This window comes from Macrobrachium nipponense, chromosome 19, assembly GCF_015104395.2.
Source record: "Macrobrachium nipponense isolate FS-2020 chromosome 19, ASM1510439v2, whole genome shotgun sequence".
Lineage (NCBI taxonomy): Eukaryota > Metazoa > Arthropoda > Malacostraca > Decapoda > Palaemonidae > Macrobrachium > Macrobrachium nipponense.
Window position 1 is genome coordinate 22,396,305 of NC_061088.1, and position 26,624 is coordinate 22,422,928.

A 26,624-nucleotide genomic window follows, 5' to 3' on the forward strand; every position below is an offset into this window, starting at 1 on the left:
GCCGAACTGACGCCCCCTCCACAACACTAGGGGCGACGATCACACTTTACTCGAGCCGTTTTCAAGGGCCACACTTTGGACTCTAGCTGTCGTAATGACTCTAGAATCAGAAAGGGGCATTACCTTCTCCAGACACAGAACTAGGGCCCTCAGGCAACAACACAGGATTAGTGAAGCAAATCTACTGGTGTTAAAATAGGCGAAAGGTGTTACTTCCCTTACCTTTCGTAGAACCGCTTTTTAGAGGAAGACCTCCTGATCCTATAGCGCTCCAACTTACGCCGATAGGATTCATACACCTTCCATTCATCCTCAGTCAAACTTTTGCATTCAATGCAACGATCAACCAGCAAACAAACATGCCCCCTACACCCCATATACTGTGTGGGGGTCTACTGATGATTTCGGTAGCCTCACCTTGCAATCACTCCTCACACACACTCTGAAGCTCACTGAACTTGATCCCGACATCACGTTCATAGAAAAGCCAATCCAAAATCTAAAAACAGTCCACTATCGCGTATGCCAATCCAACAATCCAGAGTCAAAACCAAAAGTCAATCCAGACTACTTATAAACGAGTCAAAATCCAAAAATCCTGGGCGGAGGTCTGTAAACAGGTGTTTACCGACCGGCGACAGAAAAAATATGAATAGAAAAGGGGAAATGGGAATGGTTCCTGTTTATCCGCCTCCCAGCGGCGGGAATGGGTACTACCACCTGGCCGCCCACTGCGTGTGCCGCGAGTTTTGAAATTCTGTCGGACTTCGGAGAATACAGCTATATATATATCTGCCAAGTAAGTTTCATGAACAAAGTACAGTCTTTTATCAGTGACGAAAATCATCTTTCCCAGCCTTCCCAGCAATCATTTGAACAATTGTTAGTGTATGTAGGTAACGTTTATTGATCTTACTCAAGATTGCAGTTGTAATCAGCACAATAAACAACATTTTGTTGCCTATATTACTGAAAGTATGAAACTTTTTATTCCCGGGGTCATGGTTTGAACTGAATTCATTCTTACCTTGTAATCGGTGGTTTTTATCCTTACTGCCATCGCAACTGAAACTCCACAGTGCTTATTTGATTGTTATTATACACATTTTGGTCTCAGTTCACTCCACATTGCAGTTTAAACCCGTTGCTGTTCCTGGTTCCTAAGCGCGCATGCCATAAACACAGTTACGAACAGCAGACGACGAAACTGCAAAGTTTTATTCCCTAAATTGTTTTACTTTACTCGTTATTTAGTTTAAATTTACTTTGTTATTTAAAAATTTCAATTTAATTCATGTATATTATCCCTTTTTTGCAACCAATTACCCCGAAAAATACAGATATTACTAAGTAGATACAATCAAATGTTTCTAACGTTTTCGTACATCTGGCTGCCAAAAACCATAGAGGAACGACTACGGATAAGTGCATAGAGGAACGACTACGGATAAGTGAATTATATACATTTTTTTTTTTTTGCTTTTTTGTTTTTGCTAGCACTTTTCATTGATTTCAGTCTATATTAGTATTTTGAATTTCTTTAATAACCGTATGCCAGAAATAAATGTAACCTTTAATGTTTGCATGCTTTAATGTTTGCATGCTAAGAATGGCAAAATCATCGTTGCCACATTAGTGGAGGCTTCACACATACGCCGTTTCATTATTATAAACTGTTTCCATGAATTCTAGTTGTCATAGTAATGCAATAATGATAAAATTGCTTTAATATTTATGTATATATACTTCAATACTAGCCTAATTTCACCAATTTCAACGTTGTGTGTAGTCTTATACCCAGTATGGAGGGTCAACACATACCGAATGGCAACAGAGAGAGAGAGAGGAGAGAGAGAGAGAGAGAGAAAGGAAGGCGAAGGAACGAGGAGGTGGGGGGCAGTGGAGGGGGGGGGGGGGGGGGTGGGGCAGGTGGAGTGGGGGTATTGCTTTATACGCGTGTTCGTTATCCTTTCTGCATAATGGAGTTTTTGTCTCTTGGTACACGGACAATGTCGTTATTCTTTTACGATTAGTGATTTACGATACCCTTATAAATTACGGCACTGGGTGTAATGCACTATAGCAAAATCTCGTTCTGATACGAGTGTTCGTTACAGAAATAGGTATTGCCCAAAAACGTGCTTGCACTGTCTCTGAAACCCATAGTAGGTATGCTGCTTAGTTGTCAATCAAGTTTTTTGTAATCAAGTATTTTTTACAAGCTAGCTATTGAATAAATATGATATTGTTATGATACAATAAAGTTTGTTCATACTTACCTGGCAGATATATATATAGCTGTATTCCTCTGACGACCGACAGAATTTCAAAACTCCCGGCAAACGCAGTGGTCGGCTAGGTGGTTAGTACCCATTCCCGCCCGCTGGGAGGCGGATACCGGGAACCATTCCCATTTTCTATTCAGATTTTCTTTTACCACTGTCCCCTGAGGGGAGTGGGTGGGTACTTGATTATATATATCTGTCAGGTAAGTATGACAAACTTTATTGTATCATGACAATATCATTTTGTTCATGACACTTACCTGCCAGATATATATATAGCTGAATCCCACTATTGGAGGTGGGAAGGGACAGAATAGAAGGATTTTGGAAACATTTCACATGCAGATGATTGACATCTTGGTTCCCTACCTGTTAGCATAGCTGACTTCGTGATTACTGTCACCCAAGCCTGCTTCTGCTTAACTAGAATTTCCAGCAAGGTAGTGACCTGTCAGCTGGATAGTTCTAGATGATCTGTCAACGGGAGCGTGACCACAATGTGACTAGACCATATTGACCATACTGAAGACAACGAAGCATAAAAAACTACCACCTAACCTAGCCTCACTAAAGTTAGTCCCCATAACTTTCAGGCTAACTAAAGGGAAGACCGCCTCAAGCGGCCAACCCTACGACCGTAAAAAAAAACAAACCCATAATTAAAATCACACACATCCATTTTCTAAAGGATGGGGTTCGTATTGCTTCTCGTCCCCAATACTGTATCCGCGGAAATGTATGGTCCAAAGCGAGTAGCAATTCTCATATGTCGCCTTCACATCTCTGAGGTAGTGTGATGGCAAACACAGAGTTGCTTCGCCAAAATGTGGCACCCACCCAGGATATTCACTGAGTGCCATATTTTCTGAAAAGCCACCGAAGTAGCTACCGCTCTAACCTCTGAGCATTAACTTTTAGCAGTTTAAGATCACCATCCGTGCAGGATGAATGAGCTTCCCTGATGGTATTTCTCAAGAAGAACGCCAGTGCGTTTTTTAGACATTGGTAATTCCGGCCTCTTGACCGAACACCACAGGTTGTGCCGACGGGCCTCTACATTGTTTGGTCTTTTCTAGATAAAATTTGAGAGCTCTGACAGGGCACAAAACTCTCTCGGCTCTCGTCCGACGAACTCTGATAACCCTTGATATCAAAGCTTTTAGGCCAGGGGTTGGATGGGTTTTGCGTTCTTCGCTAAGAACGAGGGGCTCAGCGAACACACCGCATTGTGTTCTCTGAAAACCCACATGTTTAGTCATAGCTTGGATTTCGCTAACCCTCTTAGCTGTTGCCAAAGCGGTCAGGAAAATAGCTTTCCTAGTTACATCTTTCAAAGAGGGCAGCGTGCATAGGTTCAAATGGGGCTGACATTAAAACTTTAAGACAACATCTAAATTCCATGAGGGAATCTTGTCTCGTGGAGCTTTTTGATGTTTCAAAGGACCTCAATAAATCGTGAAAGATCTCTATCATTCGATAAATCCAAGCCTCTGTGTCGAAAGACCGTTGATAGCATACTTTTGTAGCCTTTAATCGTTGACACTGAAAGTTTGTCTATCTCTCAAGATGTAAGAGAAAATCAGCAATCTGGCTCACAGAGGTCGTGGAGGAGGAAATATTTTTTCCTTCTACACCAACCTCTGAAGACAGCCCACTTCGATTGGTAGACAGCTTGGGAAGAAGTTCTTCTAGCGCTGGCAATAGCTCTTGCCACCGATCTTGAAAAACCTCTCGCTCTGGCCAACTTTTGGATAGTCTGAATGCAGTCAGACTCAGAGCGGAGAGGTTTCCGTGATACCTCTCGAAGTGGGGGCTGTCTGAGTGATCGATTTTTCTGGAAGTGTCCTTGGGAAATCTACCAGAAATGACATGGCCTCTGTGAACCAGTCGCTTGCAGGCCAAAAGGGGGCGATCAACGTCATTCTTGCTCCTTCCGACGCCGCAAACTTCCTTATTACCTCTCCCAGGAGTTTGAATGGAGGGAAGGCGTAGAGATCCATCCCCTTCCAATTCCAAAGCATGGCGTCTATTGCTATTGTCTCCTGGGTCTAGAACCGGAGAGCAGTAAATCGGAAGCCTCTTCGTTTTTGCTGTCGCGAAGAGGTCTACCAGTGGGCGTCCCCAAAGTTTCCACAACTCCTTGCAGACCTCTGGATGGAGAGTCCATTCGTTTGGAAGCATTTGATGTCGACGGCTGAGGAGATCCGCACGAACGTTCTGCTGTCCTGAAACGAACCTCGTTAGAATCGTTACATTTCCTCGCTTCGCCCAAGTAAGATTTCCCTCGTTATCTTGAACAGGGGAGCGAGATAGAGTTCCTCCCTGTTTTTTGAGATATGCGAGCGCCGTGGTGTTGTCCGAGTTGACTTGTACAATTCGTCCCACAATCCTTGACTCGAAGCATTGAAGTGCCAATCGAATTGCTTCTAGCTCCTTGAGGTTTATGTGCCAGGACCTCTGTTCCCCTCTCCAGAGGCCTGACACTTCTTCCTCCCCCAGTGTTGCTCCCCAGCCCGTCATGGACGCGTCTGAGAACAACACTAGGTCTGGGCTCAGAACTTTGAGGGACATCCCTTCCGATAGCTTGACGGGGTCGGACCACCACTTCAAATGCTGTTTGATCGATTGAGGGATTCTCAAAATCTCGTCTAGGTCTTTCTTGTTCTTCCAGTTGTCTGCTAGGAAAAACTGAAGCTGTCTGAGGTGCAGCCTTCCCAGAGCAAACAAATTTCTCCAGCGAGGAAAATGGTCCCCAGCAGACTCATCCATTCCCTCGCCGAGCATATTTCTTCTCTAAGAAGACCGATACTTTCTCTAACGCATTTTAGCTGACGTTCTATGGATGGAAATGCTTGAAAAGCCACTGAATCCATCTGAATCCCCAGATACACGATGGACTGTGTGGGAATCAGATGGGACTTCTCGAAGTTGACCAGAAGGCCCAGGTCCTTCGTCAGCTGTAATGTCGTATGTAGGTCCTCCAGACACTGTTCCTTTGAAGTGGACCGGATCAGCCAATCGTCTAAATAGAGTGAGACTCTTATCTTTGAGAGATGGAGCCATCTTGCTACATTTCGCATCAGAAGCGTGAATATCATAGGGGCTGTACTCAGCCCGAAACAGAGAGCTCTGAATTGGAAGACCTGTCCTTTCAGAACGAATCTGAGGAACTTCCTGGACCGAGGATGTATCGGAACATGGAAATAGGCATCTTGGAGATCCAAGGACACCATCCAATCTCCTGGTCTCAGGGAAGCTAAAACAGACTGTGCAGTTTCCATCTTGAATTTTATTTTCCTTACAAAAAGATTCAGCCTGCTTACGTCTAGGACAGGTCTCCATCCTCCCGAGTGCTTCGGAACAAGGAAAAGCCTGTTGTAGAAGCCTGGGAGTTCCGTGACACGACTCTTTCTACTGCTCTCTTTTCCAACATCTGATCCAAAAGGTCTAATAAGATCTGTTGCTTGAATCCTGATAAGAGGGCGAAAGGTCTATTGGTTTCTATGCTTAATGGTGGTTTCGATAGAAACGGGATTTTGTAACCTTTCTTCCGATCACTTCGAGTGACCAAGAGTTCGCCCCTCTTATCCTCCATGCTTCGGCGAATAGCGCGAGTCTCGCCCCGACTGGTGTCTGGAGGGCCGAAGTCATTTCTTTCCCCTGGTTTTTGAGGGGGCTCTGCCCCTAGGGAAACTCCTCCCTCGAGCAGCAGCTCTTGAAGAGGCTCTTCCACGAAAGGGCTTATAATTCTTCCTAGAAGCTTGCGTGGTTCTTGAAGACATCTGATCAGCAGACGTTTTCGAAGACCGAGACAATAAGTCCTGCGTCGCTCGTTCTTGGAGATTTACTGATAAATCCTTTACCATCGATTGTGGAAAAAGATGAGCAGAAAAGGGAGCGAACAACAATTCTGCTTTTTGCGCTGGTGACACTGACTTAGCTGTGAAGCTACAGAAGAGTGCGCGTTTCTTCAGGACTCCCGACGCAAAATGTGATGCCAGCTCGTCGGAGCCATCTCTTACTGCTCTGTCCATGCATGACAAAATACTCGCTAAGTCCTCCAATGAGATGGAATCTGGGCTTCTAGACTGAACATCCAAGACGCCCAGACACCAATCTAGAAAGTTAAAAACTTCCAAAGTTTTATAAAGGCCTTTGAGATGGTGATCTATCTCCGACATTGTCCACGAAACTTTCGCTGATGCCAGGTAAGATCTTCTAGGAGCTTCCACTAAGTTGGCGAAATCCCCTTGTGCAGAAGCGGGGATTCTCAAGCCTGCTTCCTCTTCTGTTGCGTACCACTTCCCCGATCTTCCACTAAGCCTTGTGGGGGGAAGTGCAAAAGAAGTCTTGCCCTTTGTCTTTTTGGATTCCATCCAATCATGGATTCGTTTAAAAGCCCTTTTAGTCGAGAGCGAGGTGGCCATTTTGACAAAATTTGGAGTCTTCCTTGCCTTCGAAGAGGTTAGTTGCGAAGGTGGAGAGAGAGGAACTGGAGCTCGGAACTTCTCGGGAAACAAATCTTTTAAAAGACGAGTCAGAGTCTTATAATCCACAGAGGATGAGGTTGTAGGATCCTCCTCCTCTTCCGAAACAGTCTCGCTTGACGATTTATTTTCTAATGGAGACATAGCCTTATTCTGCATTGAACAAGAAGAAACCAAAGTTTCATCTCCCTTTCGAACCGTAGGTTTTGTGTTTGAAATCAATTTTGAAGAGGAGAGTCTGCTATGTTCTCCTAACCTTGACTTTCTCTCCGAATTTTCCAAACTGACGTCATACGATTTCTCTTGACGAGCACTGATATTGTAGTTCCTACTACCTTGAAGCATATGGCGCTTATCCTTCTGACTAGCGACCTGTTCTTTTCTGCTCAGGATAACTTTATGCATCGGACGCCTAGCGCCCTCAAAAGCGTCCTCATTTGCGTCCTGGAAAGCGTCCTCATTTGCGTCCTGGAAAGCGTCCTCATTTGCGTCCTGGAAAGCGTCCTCATTTGCGTCCTGGAACGCGTACTGATATGAAGGACGACGAGCGTCCTTACTAGCCCTACGCCTCGCGTCCTCAACAACGTCCTCATATTCATCTTCATATCCTTCTTCTGAACTAATATGACAATTTTGTCCAAAAATGACAATTTGTCGAAAATTGCATTTTTTCTAACTATACAAACCTGAGGTCCTTTAACAATAGGAAGTAGCTAGCGGCAGCTGGAACGGTCGTAAGCTTCGAACCAGGGGAGAACGGTAGTTTAACTGCTTGTCCGATCGTCGCGCGCCGCGCGACTGGGAGGTAAACAATCACTTTTGCTTTTGGCCCATGCAAATACGCAGAGTGAGGGTGGCATGAGGAGGGACTTTATGTTAAAGGACCTCAGGTTTGTATAGTTAGGAAAAATGCAATTTTCGACAAATTGTCATTTGTTCCGATACGTAATACAAACCCTCGGTCCTTTAACAATAGGAAGACTCACTTCTTGGTGGGAGGAATCTGAGTCTTTTTGATGAACAGACTGGTGTTCGTCCATCCCTGGAATGCCTCCCTGGTCGTAAGAGCGAGGGAGGGATCCAAGCCTCTGTCCGATTGATCGGGGTGTGCACCGCAGGATCAATGGTCAAGACCTCTGGGCCGAGTACTAAGAGAGAGGCAAGCGTATCTCTTCGTACCAGCAAGCAAGAACTTGTTCCTGTTTGCAAGAGGCAACATAAAGTATGGGTTGTCTCAAGCTGGCATCCCACTTCCTCCCCCCTTGTTGGAGGAAGTGGTGGATATACGCTCCTATCCCTAGTGGAAAGGGATAGGCTGGGGCTCTGTTGAGTAGCTCACCTGCATCTTTGTCCTTGTTATCCAGCAGGGTGGAACGACCGTGTCCTCTAACCACAGGTAGAGGGGAAGAAAAAGATGGGAAAAGAGGAGCCCAGTCACACTCTCATTCCCACCATCCCTTCTTACGGTCACACTAGGACTCGATGCTGTTCAGCCTGCGAGGGTCTGGGTTCGCTACACAACTTGTTGAGCAGCCACCACTGGGTCCCAAGGAAAAAAGATCCAAGGACCTGTGGGCAATATCCCGAAGGTAGAAGGAATGGCATGTGGTCTGGTTGGACCAGACCCCTGCCTTCAGTACCTGCGCCAAGGAGAAGTTCTTGTGGACAAGGCAGCATCTCCTTCGCATCGAAGGCGGTGAAGTCCATTAGGGAGGGGATTGTGAACGACTCGAACCAATCGTCAGGGACCGAAGGGTTCTGAGTCTTCGCTACGAAGTTCGGTACGAAATCGAGCGTCACGGATCCCCATCCCCTGGGTGCCTGACTTCGCAGGTAGAAGTCATGCAGTTCCTCAGAGGAAAAGAAGGAAATAGTCGCATGACCTATCCCTCTTCTCTACTTCGGTGATGTCCAGTACCCATACTGGTCTGTCCGTTAGCAACGAAGTCTCTCGCATCCTCCTATCCCATGCAGCGAAGTTCTCGGTAGTGATAGGACACCGACACTCCATGGTGGGTGTCAATGGTATGGGTACTGTGACAAGCTATTAAAACGAAGTATTGGTTGCTGTGTAACAACCGAACTAAGTCAACAGCGTAATTCGTAACTGACTCAGGGCGCTCTGACAGCTGCCGACTGCTGCGTTCGGTAGGAGGCAAGTTGTCAAAGCATCCGAGTAAGTCACGTGACCTTCGCCTTTAAAGGGTTATGCCGAGAGACCAAACAAATGATGTATTTGTTTGTCACCAATGCCGGACAGCGAGGTGATGATTCTCTTAAGGCATGTACCCAACAGGCGAAAGTCAATTGCCTTCTAGAGACCGAGGTCCCTGAAGGTAAAACATCTCATGTTTGTTGAATCTCAGCTAAGGAGAAAACAACACTATGTACCGTTGAAGACGAAGGTAGATATTGAATGCAACCTACGTCTTCACATATGAATCGAGAGAAGGATCTCAAGATTCATAACCTATGCTTACAAATGACTGAAAACGCTACCCCTCTATTTCATTGCTGTCCGGTGAGAAGTCGTAGTTGCAATGAAAGCGGGGCGTTCTTCGGTAATGAAAACACAGGTGAAAGCCGCCTGAAGAACTGCTTCTCATGGGCTTGAACCGTTTGGAGGTAGAGCTGTCAGGTCGGAGAGTAGGCGATGTCTTCTGACACATCTTGTAATTCGGGTTGAACAATGAACAATTGTACACCTACGAATACGAGATATTTTGAAGACAAACTCAGATGTCTGCAAAATCATTCGCATTATCGCAGTGCGATGCAGCGGGAGACTTGTACAGACTTCTGTTACCAGTGCGGTAAACAGAAAGATGAAAGAGTCCAAGAGATATCTCTGTTGAAAATTCTCGCAATGTCGAAGGCGATGGAATCCAGCGTCACCGCAGTAGATGGTCCTCTTTATTGCGAGAAATCCCCCCGTTAATCAGAGACCTAAGTCCATGATTGTTAGGCAGAGATACGGTTCGGTAGTCAATCAAGCAGGGGAGAGAGAGACATACATGACCGTGAATCTCGGAGGCCCAGCTGATACTGAGCTGCTATGAGGCAGTTCAATACGCAGTGGTTGAGCCTGCTGACTCGTCATCCTGAGTTGCCAGGTAATCCATTATTCCACGAAGGAATGCGTTCGCTAGAACTACCGAGCATAAAAGATATGCTCGGGTCAATTATATTTAGGCGAAACGAATTTCGATAAATATAAAAGTTGAAATGGTGTTGTCGTGACAAAACCATAAGTATATAAATTGAAACTGAAAACTCCTGGGAGGTTGCAGGCAACCCCGAGTTGCAGTTCATTAGAATACTTCTCGTCTAAGTCGCAATCCGTAGAATAACTAGGATATGCGCCTACCCCTCGGACAAGTCAACTGCTTAGCAGAATCAGGTCGCGAGGTTAATATACGTAGTATATTTGTAGGATTCTGCACAACGATCTCCATCCTAAATTCTTTCCTTCAAGGAAACAAAATAAGGATTGGAGATCGACCACCTTCGTTCTCTATCAAAGACGAGTGAAGGAGAAGTCTTCCTCGAAAAGGAAGCTTCAACGGTGAACATTATACTAAGACGATAGTTCAAGCCAAACTGGATATTCCCGTCCGATCTCCTCTATTCCAGGTTGGTCGCCCTACTGTGAGATAGTTTCTTTCAGCAGCAGTCCTTCTTCACAATGCTAGAAATTCCAGGAATTCGAGCATAGGCGAGGTTCCCGATTATCGTGTAACATATCGGGGATTTCTTCGTCTCGCTCACTTTAAAGGACCGTGGTCTCGCGTAAGTGTTTGAAGATCGTAAAAAAACGCGAACACTCTGAATGCGCTAGAATTCCGTAGAATTCTAAAGCAGTCTGCGAAACCCCCACCGAATTCGTCAAACGATATCGGCTGGTGGTCCTCTCGATTCCCGTAGAAATCGAGAATGGAGCAGGATTCCTCCTCAACGACCGGGGCTTTACGTCAGGTAGGACCCGAAGTCCCCCCCGGTATCGCAGTCCCGAACGTGGGTCCTACAAAGAAATCTCTGTAGGATCCTTCCCCTTCCCTCTCGTAGCCGTAAGTGAGAGAGGGAATGGGGAAGGAATTGGATACTCGCTCGCCTTCCCAGTGGAACTAGCAGTTGGAGAAGAGTAGGAGCAGCCATCGCCTTGCGGCGATGGCTCTCAGAGTCTGGGAAACGTATCGTCAGGAGAAAACGTTTTCCCGCGGAGGGTTACGAACTCTCACTGTAGGTAAGGGTCTGCCGCCACTGTGAACGTCGTCTGGGTGGGGCTGATCGACACCTGACAGGAGAGAGCGATACCGTCCTCCGACTCATTCCAGTCCTCGTCGAGGTCGAAACCTCTCAGGAGGACCGAAGGAGTATTTAAATACGGTGTCCGAAGACACGTAGAAAACGCGCTGTCGCAGTAGAGGAGGTGGAAGTAGCTTGATCGACCGGCCAGAACTGAGAGAGCCTTCTTGTCCGGAGACGAGACACTGGTTCGAGACAGAATCGGCAAGCTCCGATCGCGGCAGACCCACCGTCGGTTTTGGGTTCCCTCTCGGGCCCCAAAACGACTCGAGCAGAGACTTGGGCTCTGCTGGTGGGAGCGGCAATCCTTCCGCAGGGTCATTATGCTGACGAATCAGCTTAATGACTTCTGCAAATTCCTCTGTATCTCGGGAGTAACCGCGTCTTGCGGAGTAGGACCGTCCAGTCCTCCAACAAGAACAGATCCCTAGATACTCTCCTTCAGAAGGAGGAAGAGCGGCAGACCCCTGACGGTCGCCTCCAGCTAATTGCGCGTATGTCCTGGTCGGTCCTAGAACCGTGCCTGGTCAAGATACGGCGTCATAGCGGGGTCGCGAGCGGCGCACCTCTCGCGATCACTCATAGGTACCTCGCTCCTCCCGGCGTAGCCCGAGGAGGTTGAAGGTACAGGAGAGGCAGACCTGACGCTCCCCCCTAGCTCGCTGGCAGGACCAGCGTGCTTGGAGGGCTGCTGCTGATGCGTCAACCCCCGCGGTGGCGATCGAGCAGCAATGTCTAGCCTTGCCTCCGCTCGCCTGAGGCGAGAGGCTTGGCTGAGAACGTCGACGCTGATCTCTAGCGTCAGGCGAGCTGTGCTGGTTACGTCTCCCAGCCCGGTCCCGATGGGAGCGGCGTCAGGTGACCTGCTAGGCTCGCTGTCACGGTGAGAACCCGGCTGAGCGTCCCTCTCGGCGCGTCGAGCCGCTAGGTTACCAGCCGCTGGTACCAGCCGTGGCTGGTACCGACGGCCGCGGGGACCCCTTCCTCGCCTCAACCCGTTATGGGAGAGGCAGACCTGACGCTCCCCCTCGCTCGCTGGCAGGACCAGCGTGCGTGGAGGGCTGCTGCTTGATCGTCAACCCACCGCGGTGACGGTCGAGCAGCAGGCCTAGCCTTACCGCTCGCCTGGGGCGATTGCTCGGCTGAGAACGTCGAGACCGATCTCTAGCGTCAGGCGAGCTGCCGCTGGTCACCGTCTCCGCCCGGTCCCATCGGGAGCGGCGGACGGGTGACCTGCTAGGCTCTGTGTCGCGTCGAGACCGGCCAGCGTCCTCTCGGCGCGTCGAGTCGCTGGTACCAGCCGTGGCTGGTACCGGCGGCCGCGGGGACTCCTTCCTCGCCTCAACCCGTGGCTGATCAGCGACCGTCACGTTAGCCCACCGAGCAGCCAGTTGATCGCTGCGAGAGCGTCCACTGGCCTGGCGAGAGTCGTGTGCACGACTCTCGCCAGTCCTTCTGCTCCGCGCCGCTGTCTTGACGGCGAGCGAGCTCGGGCGTCAAAACTTTGGCTGGACGGTCTTCTTGGAAGAGCGTCCACTCGGTGCTTCTCGCGAACGAGAAGCGGCCGAGACGGAACCTGGTTTAGCGGCAGACCCGCTAGCACCAGGTGAGGACGCACCAGCCGAGGCTGGTGCCCTCTGGTCCCCGTCGACTTCTTCTTTGCAGAAGAAGCGACGGGCCCCGTTCCCGAAGGAAACAGGTGAGGACCAGCAGAAGAGCTCCCCAGCTCGCCTGAGCGAGCCGGGCCCTTAGAAGATCCCGAAGGAGTCTTCTTAGGGGGGAATTGGAGGCAACCTTCTCTTTTTTTTCTTCTTCTTCTTTTTTTTTTCTTTCTTTTTTTTTTTCTTTTCCGGCTGTTTGGCCTTAGAAGTCGAAGGGGAAGGAGAGGCAGCGGACGACGAAGAAGCCACGACGAAGACGACGACGGACACCTTCTTCCTCTTCCTCTTCTTCTTCGCCAGGCTCCGCAGGACAGACGTCAGGTCTTCCATCCAGGAGGGAGCCGGGGCAGTTGCCGAAGCAACAGGGCCCGACTGCACCTGTCCGGAAAGACCTGAGACTGTGACAGCATCACCAACAGCAGGAACAACAGGAACAGGTCCAGGAACAGCAGGAACATCTGAAAGTGAATGAGCAGCAGGCACCTGATCTGAAAGGGAATGAGCGGCTGGGACCGCAACAGGTACGGCAGCACGGGCAGGTACCACAGGAGAGACAGGCGTCCTGTCGGCAGCTACCGTCATCCTCGGCACTGGCGGCAGGTCCAGGGGGGTACTCTTTGGGCAGCGGCAGTCCGGGGTCGGCAATACAAAGAACCCAGGTGCGGTGGCACCGTCCTGATTGGCACGGCAGGGAATTGGTTCTGGATTGCAGCCGTGGGTGTTACCGACATGACATGTGGTGTGTACACCAGGTGCGGTGACATCTCATATGCTGGTGTCGAGATTGGTGGTTGTTGTGGTGGTTACCGTATCATGAGTGACCACTGCCGACCCCGCCAACCGCTGAATCAACCCCTGCAGTCCCAGCGACTCCCACACCTGTCCCAGGTCGTCCTCGCTGATGGCAAACCTGCGGAAGCAACAGTCGGGTTAATTAGAGGGGTTCCCTCGCGCCTGGGGGGAGAGAACCCCACCCAGAGCGGACGGAAGACCCCGAGTACAACTGGACGTCCGTTACCAAAGGAGTCACTGGACTTCCGATGACTTCTTGTGTCCTCGTACAGCACCCCACTGCGCCTCTGACGAATGCATACACGTTACACAGGGCTCGTTGCGGGAGCACTCTCGCCCCGACAACGAGTACAAACCTTCGTGAGGATCTACATCTACATCCAAGGTCGTCTCCACTATGTAGCACCTGCGCGGTAACATAGATAGATTAGTAAGAGGGGTTCCCTCACGCACGGGGGGAAGAACATGCCCCACCCCGAACGCAAGGAAGAACCCCAAAGATACAAAATACAATGAAGAAGCTGAGCGGGGGGCAGGAAGGAAGACGAAGAATCGCTACCAACTTCCTGTCAGACCTTCGCTTCCCCCACCCCCACCCCGCCACAGCAGTGAAAAGTAATATGAAAATGAAACAGAATACTGCCCTTGCGATTCACTTCATAGAACTTAAAGGAGAAAAGATCAATTCCCGGGTAAGAACGGAAACTTGATCCAATCATATGATGCTATCATAAAATATATATTAAAATGAAACAGAATACCTGCACTTGCGATTTCATTTCACATAAAAAATCGTAAGGATCAATTCCCGGGTAAGAACGAAAATTGATCCAGATTAAATTCATTGCAATCAATCAATGAAAATGAAAATGAATATGCAATTGCGAATCCACTTCATTGCATTCTATTATACAAAATTAAAAGTTCGTGCCGAGCGCAATCACACTCTCGGTAACGAACGCACAGGGCAAAAATATAATGAAAAAAGTACTTACATTTTTCAATTACACCCTTTCGCCCAAATACATGACTCGGCGCGAGCGCGCCCGCCCTCGGCACCGAGACATAATTCAAGGGTTCATAATTAAGTAATGAAAATGAAAACAGTGTACTTACAGTTTCATTTTCAAGTCAAACAAACCATTAGTAGAAAACACAATATAAACAAAGCATACGACGATGAAGCGGGCAGAGAGCGATGACGAACACGTCCTTCACACCCGCGGCCGAAAGCAAAAGTGATTTGTTTACCTCCCAGTCGCGCGGCGCGCGACGATCGGACAAGCAGTTAACTACCGTTCTCCCCTTGTTCGAAGCTTACGACCGTTCCAGCTGCCGCTAGCTACTTCCTATTGTTAAAGGACCGAGGGTTTGTATTACGTATCGGAACAATTGCATTTTTCCTAACTATACAAACCTGAGGTCCTTTTACAATAGGAAGGTACTAGCGGCAGCTGGATAGGTCGTAAGCTTTCGAACAAGGGGTTCGGTAGTTAACTGCTTGTCCGACAGGCGCGCGCGACTGGGATGGGGTAAACAAATCACTTTTGCTTTTGGCCCAAGCAAAAACTGCAGAGTGAGGGGTGGCATGAGGTGGGCTATGTGGAGGCCTCAGGTTTGTATGTTAGGAAAAATGCAATTTTGGACAAATTGTCATTTGTTCCGACACGGCATACAAACCTTCGGTGCCTTTTACAATAGGAAGACTCACTTCTTGGTGGGAGGAATCTGAGTCTTTTGTGAACAGGACTGGTGTTCGCCCAACCTTGGAAGCCTCCCTGGTCGTAAGAGCGAGGGAGGGATCCAAGCCTCTGTCCGATTGATCGGGGTGTGCACCGCAGGATCAATGGTCAGACCTCTGGACCGAGTACTAAGAGAGAGGCAAGCGTATCTCTTCGTACCAGCAATGTAAGAACTTGTTCCTGTACAGGAGCAAATATAAAGTCATGGGTTTGACTCTTGTAGGCATCCACTTCCCCCCCCTTGTAGGAGGAAGTGGTGGATACTCTGCTCCTATCCCTAGTGAAAGGGATAGGATGGGGCTCTGTCATATAGCTCACCTGCATCTCGTCCTCATCCAGCGTAGTGACGACCGTGGCCCTCTGCCCACAGGTAGAGGAGGAGGAGATGGGAAGAGGGAGCCAGTCACTCACTCACTACACATCCATCCACACAGTCACACCAGGACTCGATGCTGTTTCAGCCTGCAAGGGTCTGGGTTAGCTACACAACTGTTGAGCAGCCACCACGGGTCCCAAGGAAAAGGTATCCAAGGACCTGTGGGCAATATCCCGAAGGTAGAAGGACGTAAAGGTAGTCTGGTTAGACCAGACCCCTGCCTTCAGGACCTGCGCCACGGAGAAGTTCTTACGAAACGCCAACGAGGGGCCAATACTTCTGACTTCGTGAGCTCTCGGACGGGACGTACGGATGTCGTCACTACCATCAGCCTCATACGCCCTCCTGATGACCTCACGCAGCCAGAATGAAAGAGTGTTCTTGGATACTTCTTTCTTGGTTACGCCGGTGCTAACGAAGAGGCGTCGACACTCAGGCCTGAGGTGTCGAGTTTCTTCAGATAGCGCCGTAGCGCCCTCACAGGACAAAGCAGCATCTCATCCGCATCATTATCGGTGAAGTCCATTAGGGAGGGAATCGTGAAGGACTCGAACCTGTCGTCAGGGACCGACGGTTTCTGAGTCTTCGCAACGAAGTTCGGGACGAAATCGAGCGTCACAGATCCCCATCCCCTGGAGTGTCGTACATCATAGGAAAGACCATGAAGTTCCCCTACTCTCTTCTGCCGATGCCAGGGCCAGCAAGAAGAGGGTCTTGAGGGTCAGATCCCTGTCTGGACGACTCTCGGAGTGGCTCGAACGGCGTTCGAGTCAAACTCCTAAGGACGAGAGTCACATCCCACGCAGGGGGCCTGAGTTCCCTGGGTGGGCAAGACCTTTCGAAGCTCCTCATAAGCAAGGAGATCTCGAACGAGTTCGAGATGTCCAATCCCCTCAGTTTCAGGACGAGAGCCAGGGCGGCTCTGTATCCTTTGACTGTGGGGCTGAGAGGAGCTTCTCTCGGCGAAGAAAAACGAGGAAATCCGCTACCTGCTGAAGAGTGGCTCTGAGAGGAGATAGACCCCGTCTACGACACCAACCACAGAAGATGGCCCACTTCCCCTGGTACACAGCTGCAGAGGATTGACGGACGTTTCCAGCCATCTCTGTTGCTGCGCTACGAGAAAAGCCTCTCGTTCGCAAGAGATGGTGGATAACAGCCAGCCGTTGAAGACGTAGGGACTGGACTGCTCGGTGGTACCCGCTCGACGTGTGGCTGGGCGAGAAGGTTGTGCCAAGGGGGGAATCTCTCTCGGTTCTCCTGCGAGAAGAGCCAGCAGGTCCGGATACCAAATGGCCTGTGGCCATTTGGGCGCCACCAGGATCATCCTGAGATTCGGGGTGACCAGTGCTCGACTGATCACCTTTGCGAATCAGGCTGAACGGGGGAAAGGCATAGACGAAGAGGTTGTCCCACGGGTGTTGGAGAGACGTCCTCTGCAGCTGCCCATGGGTCCGGCACGGGCCGAGAAGACACCTGGAGCTTCCTTCCGTTGTGCCGGGTGGCGAACAGATCCACGACTGGTCGCCCCCACAGGTCGAAGAGCCTTTCCGCCACGTCCTGGTGTAGAGACCACTCGGTCCCTATCACCTGATCCCGACGGCTGAGCGTGTCTGCTACTACATTCCTCTTCCCTGGAATGTAGCGTGCCGACAGCTCTATTGAGTGTGCCTCGGCCCACTCGTGCACCTGCCGAGTCAACTGGTACAACGGGAGAGACTAGGCCCCCCTGTTTGTTGACGTAAGCCACTACCGTGGTGTTGTCGCACATCAACACCACTGAGTGTCCCATCAAGCGGTCCTGGAACTCTTGGAGAGCGAGGAACGCTGCCTTGAGTTCCAGTACATTGATGTGAAGGTGCTTGTCGTTCTCGTCCCACACTCCTGAAGTCAGCAACTCCTCCAGGTGTGCGCCCCCAATCCCTCGGTCGATGCGTCTGAGAACATGCTGCATGTCCGGGGGGGGAGTGCGCAGAGGCACTCCTCTTAAGAGGTTCCTGTCGTCCAGCCACCAGGCTAGGTCCTGCCTCACCTCCGGTGTCAGTGACACTGGAAAGCTTGGGGGATCCGTCGCCTGTGACCAACTCTCCTTTAGTCTCCACTGAAGAGACCGCAGGTGAAGACGCCCGTGAGGGACTAACTTCTCGAGTGACGACAGGTGTCCGATCACGACTTGCCCGTCCGCTGAGCTACCTGTTTCCTGCCGAGACAGGAACTGGTTGGCTGCCTCCCTGAATCTGCTGATCCGCGAGTCTGCGGGGAAGGACTCGCCCTGCTACCGTGTCGATCAGCATACCCCGGTACTTCATCCTCTGCTTGGGCTCGAGATCGGACTTTTCGAAGTTCACAACGATCCCCAGATCGCGACAGAACTCGAGCAGTCGATCCCTGTCCTGTAGCAACTGCGAGCGGGAGCTCGCCAGGACTAACCAATCGTCGAGATACCTCATCAGACGTATCCCGTGCGAATGGGCCCAAGCAGACACCAGAGTGAACACTCGCGTGAACACCTGTGGGCGGTTGAAAGACCGAACAAAGTGGCCCTGAACCTGGTACACCGTCCCGTCGAGGATGAAGCGGAGGTTACTTTCTGGAGGACTGATGAATGGGTATTTGGAAATACGCATCCTTCAAAGTCCACTGAAAGCATGAAATCGTTCTCCCTGATGGAGTCGAGCACTGACCGTGCCGTCTCCATCGTGAACCGGGTCTGGCAAACAAACCGGTTCAAAGGAGAGAGATCTATCACCGGGCGCCAGCCTCCCGTAGACTTTTCCTACCAGGAAGAGTCGACTGTAAAAGCCTGGTGACTGATCCGTGACGATTTCTACAGCTCTCTTTGCTCAGCATGGTCTTTGATCTCCTGTCTCAATGCTACGTCCTTCGATGACCCTGGAACGTACGACTGCTGTTGGACCGGGTTGGAGGTGAGGGGTGGCCGAGATTCGAAGGGTAATAGATATCCCTCCCGAAGGACATCTTACAATCCAGGTCTCGGCGCCGTAGCGCTGCCAAGTTGCCCAATGGCTGGCCAGGCACGCCCCACTTCCGGTAGCAGGTGAGGGGGAACGCCGTCCCTAGCGTTTCCCCCCTTTCTTCGACTTCTTCCCAGAGCCTCCACGGGAGGAGGAGGGGCTGGAGGAGGGCTGGTTACGGCTCCCTTAGTAGTAAGTCGAAGAAGACAGAGTCTTTCCCCGGGGCTTCGACGCAGCTACCGTCTTAGCCACCGAGGAAGCGCTAGCCGAGTTCTTAGACTTGGCCGCAGTCCGAGGCTGCCCAGAAGCCTTCGAGACTGCCTGGTGAACCAGGTGGTCACTGTCGTCAGTGCGCCGTCTGTCCACCGCAGCGTCCACCATCTCTCCTGGGAAGAGATTTGTGGGAACTCCGTAGAGGTCCGTTGCGAAGACCCACAACGCCGCTTCACGCCCGGCCGCCCTGGAAACCCGAGTCAGGACAGCGTCCCTTCGTCGGAGAACCAGGTTGGCCCACAGGTTCACCGTCTGGTGGGCAAGGAAGGAGATGGCTCTTCCTCCAGACTGGCAAAGTCCTCCTAAAGGCCGAGTCATCTTCGGGAGAAATTCCCCCGGAGTTGGCTGCGACCTTAGATACTGTGAGGGACCACAGATCTAACCAGGAGACGGCCTGGAAAGCTGCCATGGCAGTAGATTCCAGGCCGAGTGCCTCTTGCTGCGAGAACCATAGGTTCTCGGACAGGAGCTGCTGCAGAGACACACCCGGAGTCAGCCTGGCTAACTCCGGGTTCACCTGTTTGGGCGGCATCGGATCCTCGGATGGCACGTAAAAACGCCGCTGTCGCAGCAGAGGAGGTGGAAGCAGCTTGCTCGACCTGCCAGACTTGAGCGAACCGTCTTGTCCGGAGACAAGCGATTCCACCTGGTCCAGCACTGAGTCTGCAAGCTCAGAACGCGGCACCCCCAAACCCACCGTCGGTCTGGGTTCCCTCTTCGGGCCCCAGAACGACTCGAGCCGGGACGTGGGCTCGGATTTGGGGGAGCGGCGATCCTTCCCCGAGGTCGTTGTGCTGACGAATCAGCGCAATAACCTCGGCAAAGTTCCTCTGGATCTCAGGAGTAACTGCGTTCCATGCGGCAGTTCGGACCATCCAGTTCCCTCAAACAGGAGCATCTCCCGAGACCCTCCTCCCTCGAGGGGAGGAACAGCGACAGACCCCTCTCGGTCTCCTCCAACCACCTGTGCGTACGACCTGGCTGGTCCGAGAACCGTGCCTGGTACGTATGACGACGTGGTGGGATCCTGAGGGGCGCACCCCTCACGATCACTCCTCAATACCTCGCCCCTCCCGGTGTAACCCGAGGAGGTTGAAGGTATGGGAGAGGCAGACCTGACGCTCCCTCCTCGCTCGCTGGCAGAACCAGTGTGCTTGGAAGACTGCAGGCGATCGCCAACCCGCGGTGGCGATCGAGCTGCAGGCCTAGTCGAGTCGTCTCGCTGTGGAGAACGGCTGGACCGAGAACAGCGGCCCCGGTCTCGTGTGTCAGAGGAGCTGGTGCTGGTCGCCGTACCCGATCGCTCTCTGTAGAGTGACGGTCAGGCGACCGCGAGCTCCACTGTCACGGTGAGACCGGTGCGTATCCTCACGGCGCGTCACGTCGCTGGTACCAGCCGTGGCTGGTGCCGGCGAACGGGGGGACCTCTTCCCAGCCTCAGCCCGTGGCCGGTCATGGACCGTCACGTCCGCCCGGGTAGCCAGCTGCTCGCCGCGAGAGCGAGAGCTGGTCTGGTGAGAGTCGCGTGAGCGGCTGTCACCAGTCTTCCGCTCCGTGCCGTGAACCTGACGCTGAGCTGGCTCAGAGGTCTGGTTCCTAGCTGCACGGTCGCTGTTAGGCGACCGTACACTCGGTACCTCTCGCGAACGACGAGGGCCGAGACGGATCCTGCTGCCGTGGCCGAACCACTAACAGCAGGTGAGGAAGTGCCGGTGTTAGCCGGCACTCCTCTGGTCCCCGTAGTCTTCTTCCTTGCGGAAGAAGAGACGGGTCCTGCTCCCGAAGGAGCAGGGTGACCAGCGGAAGAACCCCCCGTCTCACCAGAGCGAGACGGGCCCTTAGAAGTTCCCGAAGGAGACTTCTTAGGGGGGGGGGGTGGGGGGGGGGGAGCGACCTTCTTCTTCTTAGGCGGGGGAGCCTTAGAAGAAGAGGGGAAGAGGGGCGGCGGCAGACGACGACGAAGAGAAGACGATGAAGACGACGACGACACCTTCCTCCTCTTCTTCTTCTTCGTCAACCTCCTCAGGACCGATGTCAAATCTGTCATCCAGGGCGGAGCCGGGGCTGCTGTTGCCGAAGCAACAGGGCCCGGACGCACCTGTCCGAACAGATCAGCATCGGGAGCAGCGGAGCCAGGAACAGGAACAACGTCAGCAGGTGCAGGCATCACAGGAACGGCAGTCGATACGGCAGGAGCAGGAACAGGAACGGCAGCAGTGGTCATCAACGTCACGTCCGTGAACAGCGGCTGGGCAGGTACGGCAGGTACGGCAGGCTGTGCAGGCGGTCCAGATGGACGGACCAGCGGCACAGACATCCTTGGTACTGGGGGTGGTGGGAGGTCCAAGGGGCGAGCTCTTCGGGCACACGAAGTCCGGTCGCGGCAGCACGGCAAACCCAGGTGGCGGCATCACACTCCCCCGAGGTACGGCGACTGGCCCCTGCACCGATGTGGTAGGTGTTACAGAGACCGCGTGCGGGGTGTACACCAGGTGAGGAGGTGAAGCGTAGCCGGGTGTTGTAAGGGTCGTGGTGGTGGTCGTAACTGTTGCATGGGTGACCGCCACGGAGCCAGCGAGATGGTAGAGCAGCCCCTGGACACTCGGCACGCCCTGCAGCCCCAACGATGCCCACACCTGTCCGAGGTCGTCCTTCGCGGCAACCGCACCTGAGGAGGCAAAAGTCGGGTGATTAGGAGGATCCTCTACCCGTTCGCGCGAAGACGAACGGATAGAGGACCCAGAGTACAACTCGACGTCAGGGTGGTATCCTAGCGCCCTCCTCCACACTCGACAAGTCAGGTGAGGAGAAGGACCGAGAAACCCCCCCCGAAGGGGAAGGCGCGATACGTGGGAGTTGAGCGGGCGGCAGGAAAGAAGACGAAGTGTCCGTCACCAAAGGAGTCGCGGGAGAGCTTTCCGACGACTCCTTTGCAGGCCTTCGCTTCTTCCTGCCCTCATACAAAGTCCACTGCGCCTCCGACCAATTATTGCAAACATCACAAGGCTCGGCTCGGGTGCATTCGCGCCCCCGACACCGAGCACACAATATATGAGGGTCTATCTCCGGGAAAGAGCGGAACTTCCCGCATTTACGCCCTTCGGTACCCGTACCCTGTCTCCGTGGGGTAGCGAGGCGAGGAGATTCCATCATTAATCAATAACACTTCAAAATATGAAAAGAGAGAAATGATTGTACTTACAATGAATTCTTTCATACACAAACACAACCATATACTCAAGAAAGCAGACGACGAGAAGCGGGCAGAGAGCGTCGAACACACACGTCCACTCGCTGTGAGGCCGAAAGCAAAAGTGGTTTGTTTACCTCCCAGTCGCGCGCGCGCGCCTGTCGGACAAGCAGTTAACTACCGAACCCCTTGTTCGAAAGCTTACGACCTATCCAGCTGCCGCTAGTACCTTCCTATTGTAAAAGGACCGAAGGTTTGTATGCTGTGTCGGAACAAATCGTGCGTCTGAAGTCTCTCCAGCCGACGTTTCCGACCCCGAGGGTCCCAGAGAAACGTCCTTACGAGCGTCCATGGTTAGCAAAGCGTTTGTTTTGTTGAATATGCTCTTCCTGTAAGTCAAGATCCATTCCTCCCAATTCTATTCCTGAGCGATCCTTCTGAACGTTCTTCGACTCTGGGAAAAGACGACGGCGGCGGCCGCCTGTGCGGCACCTATTGTCTTTATCTTTACCGCCAATACTTCTAGAGACTCTCCCAGCAGGACCGCTTGCGCGTTCCTGATTGAGTCGATGAGGTCTAGAAGGCGACGGATCAGACGAAGACGAAGAACGAAGAGAGCCGTAGGAGAACGTCTAGATTTCTTGACGGGTAGCCAAAGATCTTTTTTACGACTACGTGATCTTTCCTCTTTCTTGGCGAACAACGTATCCAACTGTTGACGAATCGCTTCGAGAGTCTTTTTTGATGGTGAAGAACCATATGATGGAATGAACCTTTGAGAAGAAGATGGGCGAGGGGACGCCTTCTTCCTTCTCTCCGGACTCGAATCAGGACGCTCAGAAAGCGTCCTAAATCTCTTGTGCGGGATACTGTCTTCGAAGTCTTCCGGAGAAGACCGAAGCGTAAATCGAGGCGGAGGACGCTCTCGATCTCCCGATGAAGCGTCCTCTTCCATCATACCTTTCCTAAGAGGTCGAGAAAGACGATGGCCGCCAGTGCGACGTCTTACGTCTTCCTTACCACTTCCACTTGGAGAAGCTGCGTGCTCTTCCGTAAGACCTTTCCTAAGAGGGCGAGAAGACGATGGCCGCCAGTGCGACGTCTTACGTCTTCCTTACCACACTCACTTGAGAGGCTGCGTACTCTTCCGTAAAGACCTTTCATCAATGAGGGCGAGAAAGACGATGGCCGCTTGTGCGACACCTTACGTCTTCCTTACCACTCTCAGTCGGAGAGGTCTTCCGAGATTCCCACCCACGGTGAGGTGAGGACGTCTCGGAGGAAGAGAAGCATTCCTTCACGATTCGCGCTTGCGCGCGATCTTTGGCAGCCTGGGATGCGTCTTCAGGATCTGCCGAAGGGACGCCAGACGGTGTTTAATTCCCGTAACCCTCCTTCGGCCTTCGACATGTCCATTCCCTGTGTTCTGGGAGTCCGACAGAGGTCTCAACCTGGAGGCATTATAGGACCGATCTGACGCCACCCCCTCCACTTCACTAGGGGCACTACAACATTATCACTACACTTTTGCACATTAGATTGTAGCACTTTCATTTTCGATTCAAGGTTCCGAATCGATTCTAAAATGGTAGAAAGGGCATTCCCTTCGGTAACAATCACTTCCTTATCTGAAGGAGAAATTATAGGGTTATGCGTAGCATGTTCTACATTTATGTTAGATTGAGCAACTTTACTTTGACTTTTAACAGAAGCACTCCTGGAGGAAGACCTCCTAATTCTGTCACGCTCAAGTCTACGAATGTAAGATTCATACGCCTTCCATTCGACATCAGTTAATACTTCACATTCTTTGCACCATCATCCAACAAGCAAACATGCCCTCTACAATTCACACACACTGTGTGAGGATCTACCGAGGCTTTTGGTAGCCTCACCTTACATTCTTCTACACCACACACCCTGAAACTAGTAGAACTAGATCCAGACATCTCAATTCTAAGAAAAATCAAAGCCAAAATCAAAATCCAAACCACAATAGCGTATGCCAAATCACTAAGCCAAGTCCGAAACCAAAAGACAATCCAATACTCAAGTGACAAATGAAGTTTTCGAAATCCTAAGCGGAGGTCTGTAAACAGATGTTTACCGACAGGCGACAGAAGAAAATCTGAATAGAAAATGGGAATGGTTCCCGGTATCCGCCTCCCAGCGGCGGGAATGGGTACTAACCACCTAGCCGACCACTGCGTTTGCCGGGAGTTTTGAAATTCTGTCGGTCGTCAGAGGAATACAGCTATATATATATCTGGCAGGTAAGTGTCATGAACAAATTGTATTTTTCTCAGTCAAAACATATGCCCCTCAATGGTAACTTTCCTCTTTTAACGACTTTCTGGTCATTGCAAATTCGGCCCCATAATTTCTTATGATGCGAAAACAGAGGCGCAGGGACTGAAAATGATTGCGTCACACTACGGCGATAATCCGGCAGTAAAACATCTTCATATATCCAAAAAGTAAATAATAAAGATATATATGCGCATTACGATTATACCAATTACATGAAGAGCTGATAATCTGCATGAATAAGTGGTAAACTGTTCTGCAAAAAAGTTGAGTAAAGCAATTATTTACAATAGGTATGAAAGTCAAGATGTCGTGACGTCATAATACAGGACTTAAAAGAACGTTCTAATTCCAAAAAATAATTACTTAAATTCGAGTCAGAATCGAGAAACTTTTTCAATAACGAATATTTTCAAATTAATCATCATAAATATGTAAAATATTGATGTTTTACTATTTATTTAAAAAATTATCCAAGTGCACTCTTCGTCGTCGTCTTCTAGAAATCAGTTGTTTACTCGGTGAGGAAAAGTTTTCAGATTGTTGTGATAAAAGTGCCCCAGCGTCTGTGGGTACAAGTGGTGTGCGGATTTATCACAGGAAATGGTTAGTTTATTGACACAAGCGACTCCGTAAACAGAGATGGCATCAATCTTCTAAATATTTAGAGTTGTAAGTAAAAATGTTGAACGCGTTTTGGTGAGATTTGCACTACGTTGAGACCGTTTTCAGTACCCTCTGTTTAAATCTTAAAATCTGGCCTTAATTTCTAACTTTGGAGAAAATACTTACTTCGAAAGGAGAGTAGAGGTCTTTAGCTCCATTTCTCACCAACAAGTCGCGACTGATGCCCATCTCCGATATCAGGACGTGTTATAATGTACTTTTTTTGGGATTGTCTAGGCTGATCGAACATGGTCCACTCTGGACCCTACGGTTTTTTACCCTAGTAATACCTACTAGTACGTAGGTAGCCTATGCTACTGTACCTATAAGAAAATCTAGTAGGTATTCTAAGCAACAGGTGGTTATGGCATTTGCATAGTGTGTGCATAAAGAATTACACAAAGTGGTTAGAGCAAATTCACCACCTTCCTGTTCTGAATGACACGAGAGGAACCGGCAGAAGTTTGAGGTTTACCTTCAGCGCCTTCTCCCAGAGCAGATTCAGCTTGGCCATCCGGAAGGGACTTCTTTCGAAATGTACCTTCGTATTGGCATCTTCTGAGTACTTGTTCTCACGCAGACTCACAACAACACTAAAACACAGTGATATAAGTATAAGGGAGCGCATTTTCAGGACGTCAGGTGAAGAAATCGGTAATTATACGTAGGGATGCCCGGCGGAGAGAATTTGTTTACAACTTCTTTCCTATTGTTGTTGTTGAATGTGACGTCTAATCCCGTCTCGTGATGAGTTATCCTACGTGAGAAGATATCTGGTTAACCATTTTTTTTTATATTGCAATTGCATAGTTTTTTTTTTTTTTTTACAAACTCCTTAAGTTTATACACAGCGATTAGCGCTCTAAGACTGCTTGAATAGCAGCTCCGTTGGCTTAAATACTGCAGAGTTGAATTAAATAATTCGTTCAAAATCGTTTGAGTAATGTCAACAAAGAATACTTTCCAGATTCAGCTAGAATATTTATGCTACATGGTTTTGTGTTATTTAATGTTGCCAAATAAAAAAAATGAGCTAGGTGTAATTTTTCACCTGCAAACTGTCCCTGATCAACAAGAGCATCTGAAACGATATGCAGATTCCTGTAAAAAATGTAGTACTAGACTACTTAGTATTTAGGAGATCCAAGAGATCGTGTCAAGATAAAGTTATTGGAAGTGTGTAGTAGTAGTAGTAGTAGTAGTAGAAGGAAGTTTCGACACCCTGCTAATGAATTTTTCTTTCTGCCTTTTTGCAGGTTATGGAGCAACAACTCTACGATTCTGCAGGTTAAGCATGACGCATGCGCAGTAGTATTATCCGGAGACTGAAACCGAGAGTTTGACATTTGACAGCTGTAATACGTTCTCAGCGAATATTCTAGAGAACGACTAACTATCGGCTGTAATTTTCTAAAACACAGGATAGAATGTATGATAAAAAGAATGTATTATACTAAATACTCGTTTATTATTTATTAAACCAAAGTAGATTACACTGTAATTTGTTTTCTACATAAATGTGTTTTGCAACTAAATAATAAAAGCTTAAGAAGGTGACTGGTAAC

The 26,624-nt window shown here is 50.2% G+C and overlaps 1 protein-coding gene across 1 annotated transcript in view; it reads right to left on the minus strand.

The window, feature by feature from the left end:
• Window positions 1-25,795, minus strand: part of LOC135214911 (alpha-2-macroglobulin receptor-associated protein-like) — an 85,978-nt gene extending 60,183 nt beyond the window's left edge. Inside the window, exon 1 of the mRNA XM_064249384.1 lies at window positions 25,535-25,795. Coding sequence (XP_064105454.1) covers window positions 25,535-25,687 — 153 coding nt within the window. The 5' untranslated portion in view covers window positions 25,688-25,795. The remainder of the gene's footprint in view (window positions 1-25,534) is intronic.
• Between the last annotated feature and the right edge of the window lie 829 nt (window positions 25,796-26,624).